General features: G+C 42.5%; 1 protein-coding gene across 3 annotated transcripts in view; it reads right to left on the bottom strand.

Moving 5' to 3' along the window:
* Positions 1-15,424: 15,424 nt before the first annotated feature.
* The window catches only part of ASB7 (ankyrin repeat and SOCS box containing 7), a 51,837-nt gene continuing 44,984 nt past the window's right edge, over positions 15,425-22,277 (bottom strand). The window contains exon 6 of one of the 3 annotated variants that reach the window (XM_007095863.3): positions 15,425-18,870. In XM_007095863.3, coding sequence (XP_007095925.1) covers positions 18,731-18,870 — 140 coding nt within the window. In that variant the 3' untranslated portion in view covers positions 15,425-18,730. Of the gene's footprint in view, positions 18,871-18,893; positions 19,326-22,277 lie in introns of those variants that run through there. The other 2 variants (XR_006218452.1, XM_042988211.1) reach the window with 2 other exon arrangements.

The following is a 22,277-nucleotide window of genomic DNA, read 5'->3' as shown; positions in this document are numbered from 1 at the left end:
TTCATTGTATAATTTCTCAACTTGTTATGTTTGAAAACGTATTTAAAGGCTGGGGAAAGAAAAACACAAGCAAAATAAAAATAAAGAGAAAACTAGAAAATATCAATAAAAGGAGAAATATTTTTTAAATGAAATAAAACATTTTTAAGTGGGGGGAAAAAGGTCATTGTAACTGGAAGCCATGCATTCCACTCCTCTGTCTTCTGAAAAACAGAGTGGAAAACGTATGTGCGAAAAAAGTCCCACCAACCAAGCAAGGAAATAAGAGCGTTATAAAATCCCAGGGCAGGCTGGTGGCGACTTCGCAGGAGGACGAGGAGTGCAGATGCCAGTGAAAAGTTCAGTATTCCAGTTTTTGTGTTGTATGGAGGCTTGTTGACTGGAACATAGTAGCAAATGAATAAATGAAATGGGAGCACATCATGCACAGACTGATGATGACAGTTCAAATATCAAGTAAAATAAAACACTGCCCAGTGTATGTGAATGCTAAGAAAATGCTCTCATGGTGGAGTCTCTGGTCCTCTGGAAACAAAATAATTATACTCATTAAGTGATGCTTCCATTTACTCGTTTGTTTATTCATTCCACAAATATTTACTCATTGTCTGCTATATTGCAGGTATACAGTGTGTGTATATAGATAAATAAATATACATAGAAAAATATATACATAGATAAATATATATATGTATATAGATAAATATCTATGTATATATATATATTTGTGTATATATATATATATATATATGCACACACACATATACATATACATACAGACACTGAAGGTCTCCTATATTCCAGGTATATGTATGTGTATATATTTAATAAATATATTTGTTAAGTAATAATATTTAAAAATATACAAATACATAAATATATATAAATATGTGTAAATCTATATAAGTGTGTATATATTTATTTTATATACTATATATATAGTATTACGTATTATATATTTATAAATAACTTATTGGGGATCTGCTATATTCTAGGTATATAGTATGCACAGATATGATATATGCAAATATATATTTACTGAGGGTCTGCTATGCTGTAGGCATATATACATAGGTCAAATGCTATGAAGAAAAACATAAGACATATAAAAGGGCTTAAGAACAGGAGACTGACCTTTTATACAAAGGGCTGGGGACAGGCTCTCTGAGAAGCTGTCCTTTGAGAAGGCTGGAATGACTGAACAAGCTGTTCTGTGTTCTCGGAGGAGGAATATTCCTGGCAGAGGAACAGTAAGTGCAAGGAAGATTCTAGAGCAGGAGTGTGCTCCATGTGTCAAAGAACACAAGAGGTCAGAGCAGCTCCAGTGAGGTGATATGGGTCAGAGAAGGTTTGAAAGCAATGATAAACACTTCAGAGTTGTTGTGTTGGAAGCAATCAGTGGGTCTTGAGCAGGGAAGTTATCTCTCTGATTTGTGTTTTTAAAGGTTAAAGCTGAATGATTCTCTTGAACAAGTGAACCAGAACAGTGTTATGTCCATGAAGGCAGGGGTGATATTCAAGGCATTGAACAACTTGCAGGACCAATGTCATGACCAATCAGAACTGACGCTGGTCCTGGCACAAGAGCCAGATGCTGGAGAGCCCCTGGAACTGCTAGATCTGGGTGAGGTTTCCAAAGTTGAGGAGGCCTAGACCAGTGGGGTGCTGGGGACACTGGAGTTCTCAGACAATGACTATTTGTCCATCTGTATGGAAGTAGTCAACATTTTAACAAAGGAATGGTAAAAACACACTTGCATAAAGATCTAATGAACAGTTAGGATTGAATTGGAAGTTTAAGGAAACCCAGTCAAGGTCATCAATGAGCAGATCTACTTCCTCCCTTTATCCATGGTAGATATAAGAATCATCTGTCCATCCACCTGTCCATCCAGCTAGGCACAGCATCTGTAGGTTTTGAACTACTGGTATATGTCAAATACTGTTTTAGCGCTGGGATATATTGGCAAACAAGACAGGAAGTGTCATCAATTTCAGTTTAAACTTTAATGTAGACAGACAGTAAACAAATATATGTCAAGCAAATTTCAACCTGAGAAAATAAAACCCTTGATAAGAAAGTAGTTAGGAAGCAGGGTGTATACTTTAGATTCAAGAAAGAATTGAGTAAGAAATGGACACATAAAAGAACTAGTTTCTGCTATCTCCCCAACTCCTAAAGTACCTGATACATGGAAGTTGCTTGATATACATTGGTTGGAAGAAAAAAAATGAATGTGGAATTTATTTAGCCATTAACAAGAATTAGGCATAGTTACACATGGTAACAGGAAAGAGTTTCCATGAATAGAGAGAAGGAATCTGCAGAGAGATTATTTGGTAAAACTAAATGCACAAAGTCTTGGAAGAATCCACACTACATGACTAACGTTGAGAGGGAAAAACAAGGGCTTTCATTTTTTACTTAATATTGGTTTATTGTTTGCATTTTAAGAGTATATACTCATTTTGAAATAACAAAGACTTTTCAAAGTATGCACACAATGATTCTGTGTATCAGAGGGAAGACCTGGAACGAGCCATGAACAATGGTGAACAGTTTGACCCAGTCATGACACCTACATCAGACATAGTCACTTTAGAGGTGATGATCCTTCTCACATGTGGGCAAAGCACGTTTGCTCACACTCAATGCCATCAGCCAGGCTCCCTGATGCTCCCCAGGGCCTCTCTGTGTCCAAGGAAATACATGCATAGAATATGTTACTGCTTCTGATGCACCTATGTGCTACCATAGAAACAAGAGGCAGAATGAGTAAAAACAGAAAATAAGGAAGAAAAAGTATTGCAAGTTTCAAAGTACAGCATCCTGGCTGCATTGTTGAAATGGTGTCGGGAGCTACTGGCATTTAAACAATCCAGATCTTCACCTTGAAGGAAGTTGAGCAATGCTGACACAATGATCTCTCAATCCAGGTGAATTCTGTCGCCGGTTTAGAACAAAAAAGAAGAGGAAGCGGTCCTTGTTCCTCACCCTGGAAAGACCTGTTGCATGTTGGGAATATCAAAACCTTGGAAACAAAGGCATCCTGTGCAGAATTTTGTGGAAGGATTAGAGAACAAACAGGCATGCCCTCCCTAAATTCTCCTGGGCAGTGCTAGCCCAAGAGCCCCACCATGGACAGCTGCACACAAAACGTGGGTAGGTGGGATGCCGGCAGGAGAGCCTCCAGGGGTGAGGGCTCCCTGACCCTAGAGGCTGAGCCTGCGAATCACGTGGCTTCAACTCCTAAAAGACCCTGTAATTTTCAGTTGACTAATGGGGGGAAAATCAACATGTGAATCACCTTTCAAGTACTTAATTTAATTAGACAAGGAAAATGAGGCTTCTTTAAAATTCTTACTTGGCATTAACTTCTGTCACAAAGCAGCCTAGCGTAATTGGTAAAAGTGAAAAAGTGATTACTGAGGCTTAAGCTTATTTATCACAGCTGCTGCACTTTTACAAAGTGAGTTTTATGGTGCTAAACCCTCCGCCAGAGCAGTGCAGACCCCGGAGCATGGATTCCAGTCTTTTCATAAACCACCTCTAATAAGCTGTGGTAATAGGATGGGTGGGTGGGGAGGGGAGTATATTAAACAAACAACCCGGCTGGGGCTCACAGCTTGGTTTGCTGCTCTAGGTGCCCATTCTTTCCCCTCCTGTCTTCTCTGTAACTTAGAATCATACAGTATGGCAGGTCAGGGAGCCCTTATCGCATCTCCTCTAATCCTTTGGCAAATGACTTGTCCAGAGTCACACTGCCAGTTACCAGCAAAGCCAGAAAAGCCCAGGCCGTGTGAGTCCCAAGTTATGGATCTTTCTATCTCTAGTAAGCTAATCAGAAAGAATAGGGAGCTGGATCTCGGGAGCTACAATTCAGGGTGTTCTGTGTCAGCCCTTTATCTCTTGTTCTTCAGGGTCCTTCCTGTTTTCCATCACGTTAGTAATTTTCATTCACCATCTCTTCTCTCCAAGGACCTAAACATTCGAAGGTAGGTTCCTGTTCCCATTCCTCTTGGGTTACTGAGGGCTGACTGCAGTGCACTGTATTCAGGAGGCCCTGGATACAAGTGTGTAAAAGAAAGAAACCACGCCACGTTAGTAACTGTGTTAACTGATGAATGCTAAGAGTGTTTCCTCAACTCAATAGGCTAAAACATGAATGGATGCCTGCTATGTGTCAAGCTCTGTGTTGGAATCCAAGAACTGAGGAAAAACCAGGGCCAGCCCACACAGAACGTACAATCAAGCTGGCAAGAAGACAATTTTCCTTTGTGTTTTGGGGGAAAATATAACACAATATTTGCAATGTGAAAATACATTTGCACATCCAGGGGCTCCTGGGTGGCTCAGTCAGTTGAGGTCCGACTTCGGCTCAGGTCATGATCTCGTAGTTCGTGGCTTCAGGCCCCGTGTTGGGTTGTATGCTGACAACTCAGAGCCTGGAGCTTGCTTCGGATTCTGTGTCTCCCATTCTCTCTCTGCCTTCCCCTGCTCATGCTCTTTCTCTCTCTTAAAAATAAACACAAAAAATTTAAACTTTGCACATCTAAATTTTGTCATATTCACTTGGTCTCCCAACCAAAACCAGACAAGTAAAACCAATATAATAGCAGGACAGGATTGTCTGTCCTGGACCAGGAGGCCAGGGATTCAGCTGCACTTTCCTTTAGAAAAATACTTAATTAGGCAAACAGGAGATACAGGGTTTGGAGAATAGACCTGCTGAAATCCTTCCAAGGCATCAGAGACCCTGAATATTTTATTAAGCACCTCTGCCTGATGAAGGACTTCCAGCCCCCATTCTATCTCACATTTACACAGGCTGTGGCTACATGGCTGATGGGCAGGACAAGTCACCTGCAGCCACTGTCCCAAGACCCACTGGGGCCAGTCTTTGGGGCAAGGGGTAGGCAAAGCGTCCCTTGGGAAGTTCCCTCAGAACCTTTGGGAACACCACTATTGTCTTTGCCACATGTGTCTCAACCTGCTCTCCTACCCCCCCCCCCCCAGGCCCCCTGCCCCTTGAGACTGGAACCTTGAGAGTGACACTCATTACTTCTCCCAAGTCCCGAGTTGCATGTAGCAGCTTCTTGCACCATGAGGACAAACTCTGAACACTGCCTTTCCTTCAAGTTGTCTGTTTTTCCAACTTTCCAATGGGAACAATCAAACTCATCAGATTGTACACATTAAATACGTAAAGCTTTTTGTATAACAATTACAAATTCAACTAAACTGTTAAAAAAAAAAAACACGACATGGTAGGGAGGAGGGAACACCATGAATTCTTTGTTTTTAGCAGGTAGATTCCATACAGAGATGAGTCCATTTTGGTGGCTCTCAGAGTGGCTCCTGAACCAGCAGTAGCAGCAGCCCGTGCAAAGCTATACTCATTTCCTGATGATTTTGTGTGTGTGTATATGTCTTAAAATGGGTAATACCAACTTAGTCTCCAAGAAGCCCACGCTGCATCCCGGGGCTAGGAAAGGATTTGTGGGTACAATAGTTTCCTCAGGCTACTGTGGGGCGCTCAGGCTGCCCCCAGCCCAACCTGGCTTGGGGCATCCCTGCTGATGCTTCTTTCCATCTTCGGGACACGCCATTGGCAGCTCGCCTCGTGGGTAGAGCCAAAGCACATGCTGGCTGAAGCAGCTAGAGTCACGGTCTCCCCCACCCCAGAGCAGGCTACGACTGTCATTACCAATGTTTGGCAGCCATATTATATACAGGCTGCTTAACTAGGCTGAAGAACAAAAACAGCAGGATAGCAGAACTACAGAGTACTGGTTTTGTCTGTGCCCAACTTAAATTAAGTAGTTGCAAAAGATAATTAGAGACATAAAGGACCAGACGTACAGTCAGCTTGTAAGGGGGGAGATTTTTATTCTTTGTTAACACAATACATATAGAACCATTCAGGCTGGCCCATAAAGGGGACTCATTTTACCTGTGGTTTCTGAGAATCACTAGATCTACTTTATTCACAACTCATGGACAAGTAGGAAGGTGGTTTCTATAACATCTCATACTAACTGTTGGATTGTTATCTTTTCTCCCTTTTGTCATGCAAAAGCCTGAGGTAATACCTGCCTGTGGTGGTTCTAAGTGTTGTCTGCTGACCAGCAGCATCAGCATCACCTGGGCACTCATTGGAAATGCAGATTCTTGAGCTTCCCCCTGCCCCAGACTTGCTGCATCAGAAACTCTGGGAGTGGAGTTCAGTGATATTTTAAAAAGCCCTCTGGGGGATTCTGATTCTCACTCAAGGTATACAGTGGAGTACCATAATTCCACACTCCAGGAATGGTGTACAGTTTGAATTTAAAACATGGAAGTCCTTGGGCAAGCACAGCCCTACCTGATTTCCACACAGCCTGGCCTCCCCACACCAGCCCTGCTTCTTCCTCTCCCACAATCCCCACCCCATTATCTCTTATCTGTCACCTGGGCTCCATCACCAGCTGGCTCCTTGAATGCTGGCACTATGCTGGCCCCTCAGCACAGGTGCTAAAATATATATAAATATGTATGTATTGATTGAATGAGCCAGCAGTTCTCAACTGGATTTCTCAACTTTTCCGGGACTTTGTGAACATGCTCAGTAAAGACAACAGTGGTGAGGTCTGTGGATGTTACATAAGGGATCCCCCATCCAGAACTCAACTGGGGTTCCACTGTGTTAGGAAGACCAAGGGACTCTTCTCAGGAAGGAGCTTTCTCATACAGTTTTCCAGGGGCACAGTCCAACTGGAGGAGTATCTCAACTTCTATATCATTGAGATGGTGAGTTAGAAACTACTAAGCAGGCATTTTATTTTTACCCATTAAAACAAAGTGATTAAAGCACTTTTTAATTTTAAAAATTATTATATGGGGAAGGAAGTAATAGTATCAGTTAATCTCAGGTCAGGTTTTGTTTTTTTTTTTCTTTTCGTTTTTTGAAACCCTGTAATAAGTTCCTAAACATCAAGCATTTCCATGAAGCTAGCCACTTACTTAATTATAGGCTTGGTGAGTAAGTGCTTCTACAGAATTCTCAAAGGGATTGCCAGGATCCTCATATAATATAGGGTTTAGATGTTCCACACTGGAGCCTATATACTAGCCCTTTTATCTTAACTCACAAAGGTGCCCAGGAGAGGATGTGATGCGGGGGTATACATCGTGGGGAGCCAGCCTAGCTCAAGGATGAGGCAAGCAATTGAAGGCTGTGAACCAAAGTGCCAGCACCCCCACCCATGGGCCACAGTAGAGCCCGTTCTGGCCACAGTAACCCTCTGAGGGCCTCTCAGGACAGTAATGTCATGGCTCATCATCCGGGAGAGTCAGCATTGCTGTTGTTCCCCTCGAAGCTCCGAGCTTTTCTCTGAGGTAACTGGGGAGCCTGCAGATGTTGGGTGGAGGGAAGCACAGTGGACGGCCAGCAAGAAGGGCCCAGCATCTGGCTGGCACCATCATCTGCTGCGAGGCCACGGGCAAGCTCTCCAGGCTCTTCTAGTCAGGGCATCCTCTCCTTTCCCCAAATTACAGCATGGGGTCCCCCAGGTCCCTTCTTGCCCCAAAACTCTCTGCTCCCTAAGACCTTCTCACTGAAGATGGAGGTTTAGGACTCATGTGGAAATAGTTAAGTGAGGAGATGAGAAGAAAGATGGGGGAGGAAGGGAGACCAAGGCAGCCGACTCACACCCCAGCCCAGTCAGGGGTAGGTGGGAACTCTGGGCCCAGGAGGCAGGAGGAGGTGTATGCCATCATCACCTGGCTCAGCGCGGAGTACTCAGGACTTAGGCCAAGTACATGGGCAGGGCCCCAGAGGTGGGTCGAGGAGCTGCCCTTGGTTCTGGGCTGGCAGGGAAACACACTCGGCAACTACCACAGGGTCAATGTGCCACTTGTTGACACTAGGGGATGACAGGGCCCTTTGACAATTTGACAGTACCCCAGACCCTCTTCCCTAGAAAACTCACATGTGCACCCATACAATATGTCACACACTTAGATTTCATAGGTTCTACATTAAGAACCCTCTGGAACACAAGTGCACACAATGAACAAGACAGTGGGTGGCATCTGTGATAACAGGGGCAATGCAGATGTCTGGAGGAGCCCAGGGAAGGGTGAGTGAGGCCCGTTTGGAGGCTTGGGAAGCATCCCTGGGGAGGAGGCACCCTGGTGAGGTGGGTGGGCCAGGGCCTGGCAGAGCTTGACAGGCAAACTGGAGTGGGGAAGAACCAGATTCAGTCTCTTCAGCTGTGAAAACGATCAAAGTACCTACCTCACAGGGTGCTGGTGACAATCGACAAAGAATAAATGGTAGCTTAATGGAATCTATGTGAGCAAATCGAATACTGGTTCTCCTCCAATTTTCTTACCTGATAAGAGAGCTTTCAAGGGGCTGTTATACCCACTCCCTCCCTCCCTCCCTCCCTCACCATCTACGAGGCCCCATGACTACAGCCAGGCATTGTTCTGTTTGTTGGTCCACAAAGCCCAATGTGAGATCCCTGCCTTCCAGGGGCTTCCAACATGGCAGGTGGAGACAAACCTACAAACCGGTTTCCCCCTTGGAAAGAGGAACTGCAGGACAATCTCTCCAATCATGACTTCCCAAGGGAAGGCAGAGGGGAAGGGCATTCTCACCACTGGAACAGGAATGCCTTGGAGAAGCCGTCCCAAGAGGCAATCCCAACTACTGTCCTGGGTTCGGGCTGGGTGTCCAATAGGACGGGACACCCCTGCCCTGCTCCCCCCACCACAGATCTCCCAGCTAACACTCATTCCCGAGCACCAGCCCCTCCACTGCCTCCTTGCCTTAGTTTCCCATCCCCTTCTAGACCTGACTAACCGGTTACTATAAATACTCAGGCCCCTAACATGGAAGTCCTGCTCACGTCATGACACACAATCAGAGTTGACCTCTGCAGAGGCACGCAGGCCTGCCCTACTTCCATGAGAGCCAGTTTTCTGTCCAACACTGTTCTTTGATCAAAATCTCATCTCTGTTCATCTAAGGCTTTATTTTAGTAATAACACACACACACACACACACACACACACACACACACACACGCTTTTGTGGGGGTGTGTTAACACATTCATCACTTATGTATTATGGGACAGATACACCGGAGGACAGATTGAACAGGAATGAGAAGTCAAGGCAAGTGTGCTCAACAGGCTGTAGCAAGTTGCTGCATCCCAGGCCCACAGCTTCTGTGACTCAGGTGAGGCCATCCCTTATTCTTTAAGGGGCTCCAAGGTAAGGAAGAGACTGCTACTAGCTCTGGCTGTCTCAATTCTAGGCTCCTGGTGGTGTATCTTTTTGTTTGGCTGATGATTTTGTTATGGAACTGTGGCCATGTGTTGAACCCATTCCTCCCCGGACGAGCTCTTCCCAGGAGGAGGTGTGAGGCGAGTAATACCACTACTGGTATTACCTCGGCAGGTGGAGACCCTAATGGCCCTACAACTCATGCCTTAGAAACACCTGCCAGGGGTGGGGAGGTGGTGGTGTTAACTTTCAAATCTACCCTGAATTGGGATTGACAGGAAGTTGGAAGTGAAATGACCACCTTATTGACATGTGTGCTGTGATTTTAACCATGGGACCTCCAAATGTTCCATGGATACTTTCTGGAATAAAGCATCATACTTCTAAAGGCTGATGAATTAGGGTAAAATAATTGGACACCCTTCCTTTAAAAAAATTATTTGGTTCTAGTTAGTTAACATACAGTGCAATATTGGTTTCAGAATTCTGGGATTCATCACTTCCATACAACACCCACTGCTCATCACAAGTGCCCTTAATACTCATCACCCATCTAGCCCATTCCTCACCAATTTCCCTCCATTAACCCTGTTTGTTCTCTATTATTAAGAGTCTCTTACAGTTTGTTTCCCTCTTTCCCCCCTTCCCATACGTTCATCTGTTTTGTTTCTTAAATTCCACATATGAGTGAAATCATATGGTATCTTTCTCTGACTTATTTCCCTTAGCATTAATACACTCTAGCTCCATCTATGTTGTTGCAAATTTCATTTTTTTAATGTCTATTTATTTATTTTGAGAGAGTGGGGGGGGGAACAGAGAAAGGGAGAGTGAGAGAGAATAGGGGGAAGAAGAGGGAGGGGGGTGGGGAGAGAGAGAGAGAGAGAGAGAGAGAGAGAGAGAGAGAGAGAGAATATCCTAAGCAGGCTCCAGGCTGCCAGCACAGAGCCTGACTTGGGGCTTGATCCCATGACCACCAGATCATGACCTGAGCCCAAATGAAAAGTTGGATGCTCAACTGACTGAGCTACCCAGATGCCCCAAGATTTCATTCTTTTTGACGGCTGAGTAATATATATATATATATATATATATATATATATATATATATATACACACACACACACACCCCACATTATCTTTATCCATCCATCAGTTGAGGGACACTTGGGCTCTTTCCATAGTCTGCCTATTGTTGGGAATACTGCTATAAACATCAGAGTGCATGTACCCTCTCAAATCTTTTGGTATTCTTTGGGTAAATATTGTAATTTTTTACCCAATATTTTATTGGGTATTGTAATTGCTGGATTGTAGGGAAGTTCTATTTTTAACTTGCTGAGGAAACTCCGTACTGTTTTTCAGAGTACTGGCTGCACCACTTTGCAACAGTGCCAAGAGGGCTCTCCTTTCTCCGCATCCTCACCAACACCTGTTTCTTGTTTTAGCCATTCTGACAGGTGTGCCATGGTATCTCACCGTGGTTTTGATTTGTATTTCCCTGATGATGAGTGATGTTAGCACCTTTTCATGTGCCTGTTAGCTATCTGGATGACTTCTTTGGAAAAATGTCTATTCATGTCTTCCGCCCATTTCTTAACTGGGTCATTTGTTTTTTGGGTGTTAAGTTTGATAAGTTCTTTATAAATTTTTGATACTAACCCTTTATCAGATATGTCATTTGCAATTATCTTTTCCCATTACATCGGCTGGCTTTTAGTTGTTTCCTTTGCTGTGCAGAAGCTTTTTATCTTGATGAAGTCCCAATAGTTCATTTTTGCTTTTGTTTCCCTTGCCTCTGGCAACATGTCTAGTAAGATGTTGCTATAGCCTAGGTCAAACAGGTTGCTGCCTGTGTTCTCCTCTTGGATTTTGATGGTTTCCTGTCTCACACTTAGGTCTTTCATTGATTTTGGATTTATTTTTGTGTATGGTCAAAGAAAGTGGTCCAGTTTCATTCTTCTGCATGTTGCCATCCAGTTTTCCCAACTCCATTTGTTGAAGAGACTTTTTTCCCATTGGATATTTTTTTTCTGCTTTGTTAAAGATTACTTGGCCATATAGTTGTGGGTTAAACTAACATGACACCTTCCATGTCAGTAGTGACACTTGGTCCCCCCCCACCTCTAAATCTGCAAGTTTTACTTTTTAATTGCTGAAGGTAACGATTTAATCCCTAAGAAAACTTATCAGCACCCTACATACAAACTTCAGAAGCCTCCAGATAAAAAACAACTATTTCTTATTTTGCTTTTTAAAGAAGCATCTATTTTAAAGTGTACACAACAATTAGCTGCTATCTGATACAAGGATATTTATTTCAACTCAACCTTATTGCTAAGATGAAATATCCAAGTTCCTCCCTCTACTCCTTGGCAGGTCTCCTTAACTCCCAATGGGAATGTATATCATGAATGTAAGAGATCATAAAATGTGATGGAAGGATGGGAACATCTATCAATCTTAGTTGCCTGCATGAAAGATGAAAGGGGTAAAAAAAAAAAAGCTTGAGTTTGAATGCCACAGGGGTCTCAGTACAGGCTCATGTATCCAGTTATGGGACATCTTGTAAACATGCAGTGCAAAACAGAAACACAGCATGCCGAGAATTTCTGTTGCCACGCTCACAAGGATGGCAGTGTACTTCCTAAGGGCGTCTCCAGAATCGTAGTTGTTTCTCCTCAGTTCAAAAAGTTGTGGCAGAGGCTAAAATGGAATTTTCAGAAAACATTCTGTAGGAAATTACAGGCAGTGTATGGATGTGTGGGCTTTAAATCTAGGAAGTAGGTATAGAAAATCCCGAGCCCTGCCAACTCTTGCCAAAGTGTGTCTCATCCCATCACTGCTGTGTGAACAATGGGTCAATTGCTGTTCATGGGAAGCAACTGGTGCCAGTGAGAGGAGAGCCAGCTAGTCCCGGGAGGGCCGGAGAACGCAGGGGTTGAGGAAGCCTGGCTTCTATGCCCTACCGCCAGTCACTACGTGCGTGGCCACAGCTACCAAATCACTTCCATTCTCAACTGCCCAGCTTTCCCACCTGTAAAAGGAAGGGTTTGGATGAGATTCAGTCATTTGAAAAATATTGATTGTGTAATACTTTGTGAGGCACCATGCCAAGGAGGCACTCAGGAGAAGGTTAAAGAACATAAAGAGCCACCTATGCTGGTGCTTTCCTACTACATAGAAAATGATACGATTTGTGCTCTACAGGCTGAGCATGGAGGGTAGTGATGGGCCAGGGGTTCTGCCTCGGTCCCCATCTAGCTGCCCTGAGAACTGAGGAGAGCTCTAAGCATGGCTCTAGCCCATGGAGATACACAGTGAGTCGGGGATCCCTGTCTAGACATGCTGAATTGGACATACATGGAGTGTCCACTGCCCCAACGGGAACAGGAATCCTTCAAGAAGCTTGATGCGCTGTGCCAGCTCAGGATGCAGTCTCCTGGTGGACAGAATTCCCTGCAGCCAGAGTCCAGCAGTCTCTCTTTGGAAGCTTGCCATCACAGTGTCACGCATGGTCGATCATGTGAGTCCACTGCCCAGTGACTATGGTGGAGGGGAGGCCAGAAGGATGTGGACAGAGGGGAGGAGGAAGGAACAGCAAAAGGCAATACTGGCAGGAATGAGGACTCCACTTACCCGAGATTTGGAACTGAGAAAAGCTGATGCTGTCATCCACTTGTTCCTGGTTTCCTTGGAGGCTTTAAGGGAACTGTTTGAGATTTAGGCAAATAAGACCAGGGATCTGTCCCCCAGGAGCTCACTGTGCAAAGATCTCACAGCAAATGGTTTCTTAAGAGCACTGGTAATAAACCAAGAAGAAATGCAATCTGTTCCTCTGTGGCGCTACCCAAGATGATAGATGGATGTAGCCCTGACTAGTTTGCTAGGCATTCTTCCTAAATGGTAGTAAGCTAGAATTCTACCCAGGTAAGGCAGGAAAAACGAACAATCTGGGAACTCTACAACCAGCACACAAAAGCAACCTGGTGTGGCCAAGGCCATACCTTGTGCACGTGTATGTACTTCGCTAAAGGGTTAAGTGGCCAGAACTAAGAGAGGGAAAACCTAGAAAGCCCCTAGAGAAATACAAAATGGTCATGTACTGTAAACCCATGTCCTACCCCTACAAATGGTCTTTTTTTTTTTTTTCTTTTTTTCAGTAAAGAAAAAGAAAACTGAGCAGTGACCTGACCCAACACTATCAGAGGAAGAAAAGCAACATTAGCTTCAAGCCTGAGCAGCAAGAAAAATAGGACTCCATTTGCCAGATAAAATAGGAACTCCCTGCAGCTGGATTACCTCTGTGTCAGTCACAATGGCACAGCCTACTCATCATGTGACCGAGTCTCTCAACTTCAACTAAGTCCTGTTGTCCAAATTAAGCCACTTCTTTTCTGATTCATAAAATACTATTTCAGAGAAAAGTGAATCACTTCATTACTACTTAGTGTAATGTAAAAGAAGTCACACTTAACTAATGTGAAACAATTTCCTAATTAAAAGGAAACATAAAAAATGTGCTAAGCATGATTTTTAAGATGCCGGAATAAACCAAGATTCAGAACGTATTTATAGTAACCACAAACAATTATACGAATTTTTTTTAAGGTCCTATCTGCAACAGAAGAGAGTAATTCCCTGGAATCTGATCCTTTACCCGTAATGGATCTTCAGAATTGATAAATTGCATGGTTTGTGGATGCGCAATGGAAAACGCAGCACAAGGCACTCTGGGCGTCAGCGAATGAAGGAAACATAAGAGCACATTTCAATACTGAGTGTGACACTCCTTCAGGACAAGAGACTGAGCGCTGGAGCAGCAGCACTAGCTCAGGGTTTCATTCCCACACCGACCATCTCTTACAGGACCTCCCCGCAGATCACCTCAGTCTTTCCAAATGGGATTCAGAATGTTAACTGTCGCTCAGGAATCACAGAGTTCTTCTGGAAGATAAAGAAATACCTATAAAAGGCATCATGATCCCTTAGTAAAGAAATATATTTACAAAAGTTTAAATACTATTTACCAGCAGCGTAAAGAAAAGTCATGAGATCCAGCAGCGCCATATGCCGACTTGACACCTCAGTTATCTAACACTTAAGACATCTCAATGGTAATGACCGAATAACTAATGACCGAATAAAGACCAATTACCTTTGTATCTTAGGAGTCTAGAGCAACTCGGGCCTAAATATCTGGCAGTGGATATTTAAAATCTTTATTGGTATTTAAGCTCATATAAGTTCTAACACGTAAGACGTGTTAAGAGAACACAGTTACATTATGTTACATAAATACAGGCAGCAGATACAAATCCATTTTCTCTCTTCTCTGAAACGCTGCTACATGGGATGTGGAAATATTTTTTTATCAAGTAGATAATCTGTTTTATCAATAGCTAGTAAGCCATTTTTGTAAATTGTCAGCTGAAAAAACAAAACACTACTTACATCATATTGGAAAGGGAATGACCTCAAGATTTCCAAGCAACACAGCTATTTTTCACATCTGAACTCCCCTGCTGATCATTAGGAATGGTTTCAAATGTCCCATTCTTGGCCTTTGGTTGTGCCAAACCCTGGACAAGTCCTCAACAAAGTTAGTTGCAAAATATCGGTTATTTCTGCATCGGGGTGCTCCGTCTCAACTGTCTGCCCTCCCTTTTCCTCAGCACACCGTCACTCACAGTAGTGTGAAGTCTCTCCTGAATCAAACTGTGTTTATATTACATAAAGGAAGTGTGAAATCAGAGTTGTCTTGCTTCTATCTCCTGCAGACTAATCAACTACCTCCAATTAATCATTCTGTTCTGTGCTTAGAAACAACGTGGTCCGAACTCTGTGCTCAGTCAAGGTGTGGCAGGCATGAGGCAGAGGTGAATTGGGCCCAAAAGGGCTTGGTGCTCAATCAACACTCTTTTGTGGTGGTACATGCAGAACATGGCGAAATAAGTGATTGGGGGAGGGGGCAAGAACTGCCTTCTCTGATCTAAACTGATGCTGTTTTCTGGATCACGCTCTCCATGCAGTTCCCAATGATCTAAAATGCCGACGAATGAAAGACAGATCTTCGTTTCTTTTCACCGAACAGCCTAGAATATGAAAAAGCTAAGGTAGACTAGAAATAAAACACAATTCCGAAAGGGTTTTAAACCAGATTTAAGTTTTTTTTTTTTTAATTCAAATTGACCCAAAGCAAAACTTACATTACAAAGGAAGAACAAAATACATTATGATATAACACTAGGAGTTACATGAAAGCTAAATTTGTGGGCAAAGGGCCTCATCCCAATCACATTCTGGGCTACTGAGCAAACCTGCAGGGAAGTTAGAATCTGTTTGCATATGGTCCACTCTGGTAATGAAACTATACATTCTTGTCTCTTAGGGTGTGCGTCTGACAAATCACTCTAGACTCCTCAGGCTCCAGATGTGGACTCTTTCTCCTGCCAGAACACTGAATTCTCTAGCGGAAATGCTGTTCCAAGCATGACTGATAATGAATTAAAAAAAACAAAACAGTCAAGTCCTCCAAACTAACAAGCGTGGATTATTCTGTAGTAAATAGTTTAGAAATATGGGAATTAAATAACCTAAAAAACACTCTTAACTCTGCTGTACATTTATAAACACAAATATTTACACACAAAAAAAATCTGTTTTCAAAAGATGAGGTTGGCAGTTCATTAATGATCATAATCTTTTATGAGTTGGTTTCTTTGGTGTACTTGCCAAATATATTTTTATAAAGGTTTAAGAATAGGTTTAAACAATAAATTCCAAAAGGAACATAGAAGGCTCAGTGACAAATTTGATAATGTTTGGAACACTGTGGTGAAGATTCAGGAAAAACCAATCAGTTGATCTTCTGAAAATACTTGTTCTCTCTACTCATGATGTGACCACAGAATGCATCCCTGCCAATTAAATTCAAATGCGGACCTGCACGATCTCCCTGTATTCTACCGGTTACCACCTTTGAGACTGAAGTTTTAGTTGTGGTTGAATAGGGTATGTGATTGGGATTTCACTAACAAAACCAAAACATTCTCTTTAAGCTTCCAGGTAAATCAAGCTTCAAACAATAAACAATGGAATTATCCGCTTCTTCGTTAAATAGAAATTTCAATTCCAGGAAGAGCTCTCATAATTTTTTTCCGAAGTTGCAGCAGCAATACAGAACAAAGAATTTTCCTTAATCTGATCTTCTTACTTGGAATTCCCTGACTCAAACTCAGTGGCTAACTTAGTTTGGAAACCTCCAAATGGCTGGGGAAAGAAATCATTTTAATCTACCTGAATAAATGAATACACACGTTTGAGGAAAGAAGCCCTGTGTGACGGTAATGTTAATATTCCTGCTCAGAGTGCAGGGTCCCAGGCGCCCTCCCAGCTCCTCGCCTCCCTAAAGGCCTGGGCTTTGAGGGGGAAGTAACACTCAATTCATTTCTGGCCATGCCATGCCCCTGATGCTGCAAGTATGTCTCAGTTCTGACTTGGGCACTGGTTAAAAGAATGAGAACACAGTTCACTTCCAAAAGGGACTCTCTCTCTTGGAAGATGGAGATGACCCATTTCTATCCATCAAGTTCCAGTTAGTTTTGGAATGGTTATAAAACTGGCCATGTTCTCACTGGCTCCCCGCAAAAGAGTCCATGTACCCCATCAGCAATCCCCAAATCATTGTTTCCAAAGCTGCCCGTTCTTGTTCTTCATAAACCTATGCAATGCCTACAGCAGATCAGATACTCCAACACCAAAGCTACTCCGCATCCAAGAGAACAGACTTTGTGCTTGAGAAAATGGCGCTGCTGGCTCTCTAAAAAATGTAAAGCCAGAGTAGATTCTTAATTCTGCTTGCACTTTCCAGATGAAAACGTTTTATACTGAATGACTTAAAACTAGAAATTCAGACGAGAGAAGCCCTTCATCTTGTAAACTTCTGATAACAAATTTATTACTAGTGTGTAAATATTTTGAAATTTCCCAAAGCACTAAGAACAATACTGGGATATTTGAAAAGGTTCTTCTGAAACCAATACGATGACAAATCAAGCACAGAACACATTTCTAAGGGCATCATCATAGATCCCTAATGCTTCTGGAACCTTTCCCGTTGGTACACATTATCATAACCATGTTTACACTGCAAACGTATGCCCAATCAACCCAGAAAATAAAACGACCGTCCAGAAGAGTTTCACTGTGCATAACCTTAAAATGAATAGGAAATGTTTAATTAGCATAACAGGAATTAACCAGACTTACAACTGCGCACCCATTCGAAACTGTACCCTTTAGAAATCGTTTTTTAAACTGGGAAGAGGAAAAAAAAAAGAACAGAAAAAAAGAAAACACCATGAAACCACCCCGAATTATTGAACCGTTAAAGCCAAATGGTTTGACAATATTTTGGGCTATTTTTAGGGAAGACTCTACCACCAGGATATGAAACTTTCTGCTTAAAGTGAACGACAAAGCTTACAATGGAAATTGCAACTGACACACTATGGTTCTGCAATTAAAATTAAAAGTAGCGGTTCCTGTCCTTGTGGGCATGTTGGAGCCGGTTGTGGAATGAGAAACATCAAGTGAAATAATGGATAAAATACACCAGAAAGAGTATTGCACGGAGGCACTGTTTTAAAAACAGAACACACTGGCTTTATAAAGTTATCTTCTTTTTCCATTAATTTTTTTTTTTTAAAAGCACGATTCAACTAGAGACAGAAGTTGAGTTCCAATGTCTCCGGGTAGTGTACTACAGTTGTTAAAAAAATAAGTTAAAAAATAAGAGCACACCAACAGGAAAGCAGAGGTACTGGATTTATGTCATCCGAAAGCTACATTAATTAGGAAAGGAACAGTTTGAAACCGCCAATTTGTACTCATTAAAAATGAATGAGGTGACAGCATTACTTTAAAAATTTCTTCGGGCATTTTCCAGTAGAACCCAGGATCCCCCCCACCCCCCCACCCCGGGTGGAGCTGTGCCTCCAAACCTTAACAAGTGCTCTGCCGGTTCATACCGTCGTGCGCGCCCACGAAACCATAAATTTGGAAAGGGTAAATTCTCCACTTCAGCCCTGCTTGTGTCATTTTGGAAAAACAAGTTTTGTAAATGCAATATTGTATAGAAAGCTTGGACCTCTTAAACTTGGACCAAGAAACCAAATTAAGACCTTCAAGCATGTGGGATGTGTGTGTGTGTGTGTGGGGATGTGTGTGTGTTTGTGTGTGTGTGTGTTTATATATATATATATATATATAAAAAAAATCCCTCCCCTACCATGAAAACCAACCAACCAAACAAACAAAAAACCTAAAGGTGTATACCTGCTTTCTGACTTCACAGCAAATCAGAAATTGCATAGGATATACTTTGTGCAAGGCAAAAAGCCTTTTAAGTATCTGGAATATAACTCCTAATCTTGCTCACAGTTCTGTGTACATCAGATATCGTCAAATTTGTGTTTTAAGTAGTCTTTCATGACCTTGGCAATTGGTAGTTCGTCAAGTAGCTTTAGGTTTTGAAGGCCTATACATTGTCGAATTTTAATTCGGCACAGGTCCTGTAAGTTTCTGGGCTGTCCTAAAAAGACAGAAAAAAAGAAACTGTTACAAAGCTACAAAGTACAGTATTTAAGGCAGGCTTTTCAGTTCTGAAAACAACTGTTTATTTCAGAGGGATGCGCCCCTCTGTGGACTTCACATGCAAAGGATCAGACAGACTCTTACTGAGAGGACACATCCCGGGTACCTTTGTGGGAGGTCTTATTTGATGCTTTTCACAACCTTGGGAGGATGGATATTTTCATCTCCATGTTACAAATATAAGGACTCAAAGTCTTAAGGATGGGAGTAAACTGCTCAATGTCAGATGACCACCAAAGGCTTTTCAGCAGAGACTAAAAACAGTTCTTTTGATTCTAAGGCTGGTATTCTTTCCATTACAAATCAGAATGCTGGTTTTCATCCTGGGATGCCTGTAATATGCTGAGTGAGTCCGTATGAACAAATCATCCCTCTGGGCGAAAGTTCCTCCATCTGAAAAGTAAGGGGGCTGAATGAAATGCTGTCTAATGTGGCCCCTCCTTCCAGCTCACCATCCAGGACACTGGAGCCTAGACATAGCACGATCTCCGGGGAGCTTTCTCAAACAACATCTGCGCACCTGCTCGCCAGGATTCCGGACGTGGCACACCTTGGCTGTGGGCATGAAGGCCTGGACTGCGAGGGCAGAGAGGCAGGCGGAGAAAGCACTCCACACTATTCTGAAGCTGTGTGTCTTCAAACCTCACACCCTGGCCATGTGCCAATGAAAACCGCTGCTGCCACTCAAAAGAAAAATTACAAAATCCAATTTCTTTCGCTTTGGAACACTGTATTTTACCAAAACGACTTAGATGACCACAAACACGGGCAAGAATTCGAAGCAGCAGTGCCTCAGTCGTGTTTGGATTCACATAAATTCTGCTTCCATATTAAATGGGAATAATAACAAAAGCTAACATGCCAAACGCTTACTCCGGGCCACGTACTCTTCTAAGCTCTTGACATACCCTAACTCGTTTCATCCTTTTATGAGGGAAGTACTTTGATCATCATCCCCATTTTACAGACTCCTTGCGTCTCAGAGAGATTAAGTAATATACTCAAAGTCAGGTAGAATGCCATACTTCAGCGGTTCTCACAACTTACTGGTCTCAAAACCTCTTGGCATTTAAAAAATTTATCAAGGACCCAAAAGAACTTCCATCTATGTGGGTTGTATCTATCAATAATTAGGAGGTAAAGCAAATTTTAGAAATACGTATTCATTAAAAAAAGATAAAAGTAAGCTCATTACACGTTGCCATAAATAACACTGGCACAAAAATAACAATGTTTAGAAAAACAATACGAAGAATGACATTCTTTCACATTTTTGCAAAGTTCTTAACAGGCTGGCTTAATAGATGATAGTGGAGTTCTCATATATGCTTCTACATTCAATCTGCTGTGCTAAATTCACATCATCTCGTCTCTGGAAAAGTCCACTTACACTCATGAAAGAAGGAACATGAAAAAGGCAGGTAATGTCTCAGTATTCTGAAAACTGTTCTGACCTCAGATGGGAAAGGGGTCTTGTGGAGCTCCAGGGGTCCCCAGGCCCTACATGGGAAACCACTGCTATCCTTAGTACTTCATACCCCTTACTTGAACTGTCCTTGTTTGTAGCAATCGCCATTATTCAAAATTAAGTAATTCTCCATAAATGAAAAGGGCTCCTTAAACTGCTCTGTAAAGCCTGTATGAACATATGCTTTCCAAGAGTTACTTAAGACATGGTGTCTTGACAGAATCGCAGAAGCTACTGCTTTCCTGGAAATGCCTGTAAAACAGGTGCATGGGTATCTACGGATATCTGCCCTGGGATCTATGTGAGGCTGTGACACATACACACTCACGTGTCTCTCGCCAAGATTTGTCTTCTCCATTGTCCAAATCTTTGCTAAAAAAGCACTTCATTAGGATTGACAAAGTCAGGTTCCCCATCAGATACTCTAGAGCTCTCTTCTACTACAGCACTTAATAAGGTTATGATTTTACATTTATTTGGTGACTATCTATTAATGCCCACTTTCCTCACTATGTCAAATGTTCCATGAGGGCAAGACCACTTCTGGCTGCCAAGGAAGCCCAGTGCCTGACACAATACTCAATAAATACTAGTTGAATGAATAAATACTTAACAGGCTTGTCCATAAGGGATAAACCAGCCAACTTATTGCAAAACCCACCCATGTCAACAGCAAATCATTTTCTAACCTGTTTTGAATTATTTTTCACCACCCTTCATGGGCTACCATTAGGAAGGGAATAAATTATCATTGTCATTTTTCAATAAATGCTTACAGTATTTGATCTGCAAATGCAAACCAGAATAGGAGTTAGATATGAACCTTCTTTTTTTTTCAAAACAAAGAATCTGATTTTCCTAATAGATGGCAGGTTCTTTTCAAACGGAACATTAATAAAAGGAATAAGCTCAATGTATTCAGGCAAAAAAAGCAGGTGAGGACAAAGTTAACATGTATGGGTATACATGCGCACTTAAATGAAAACATATCATCCAACAAAGTAGAAAAACTATGTTACTGGAATTTGCTTAGCTAAGGAAAAAAGAAGGGATTGAGACAAAGGAATATTATGTATGGGGATCTTCTGATAGTCCTGTCTTGTGGGAGACCATGCTCTCCAAAAGTAACTACACCTTCGCCTATGCCTCATGCTCTTTTTGTACAGACTGAGAACTACCACCATTAAGGTGCCCTTTCCTTGAAACTATAGCAGAAGTGATGTTATGTGACTACTATGGCTAAGTCATAGAAGGGGACACGCTTTCACCTGGCCCTTGGGACATTCACTCTGCGAACACAGCTACCCCCATGCCACGAAGAAGTCCAAGCAGTCTATAAAAAGGAACTGAGGTCACTCACTGCCCAACAGCCCTGGCTGAGCTCCCAACTGCCAGCACCAAACTGCCAGCCATTGGAGTGAACCATTTTCAAAGTGGAGAGGACCCAGTCAAGTGACTCCAGATGGAACAGAGAAGCAAAATAATCCACAATTACTGTGTGAAGGCACTAAAATTTGTAGCATTCGATAACTGAGATCCTGGGACCCGGAAGCAGGGTGTTGCCATTAAAAAAAAAAAAAATCTAAAATATGTGGCTCTATCAGTGGGACCAGGTGGTAGGGAAGGGCTCTGAGGAGGCTGTTAGGGCTTAAAAGAATGTTTCAAATGTTACTAGAAGCTGGAGGAAAGGAGAATCTTTCATTAGTGGCAGAAAGTTTGGCAACACTGTCCCCTGCTGTAACGTGGAATGTAGTAAATGCCCTAATGACCTGGTTAAGAAGATTCCGCAGCCAGAATACTGGCTCTCCTCATTGTCTATTATAAAATGCAAGAAGGCAAAGATAAGCTAGCAACTTTAATCCAAGGGATGCAGCTAC

Source organism: Panthera tigris, chromosome B3 (genome assembly GCF_018350195.1).
Source record: "Panthera tigris isolate Pti1 chromosome B3, P.tigris_Pti1_mat1.1, whole genome shotgun sequence".
NCBI classification, from domain to species: domain Eukaryota; kingdom Metazoa; phylum Chordata; class Mammalia; order Carnivora; family Felidae; genus Panthera; species Panthera tigris.
The sequence above is the reverse complement of the archived record's forward strand: the minus strand, read 5'-3'. Positions and strand labels throughout refer to the sequence as shown.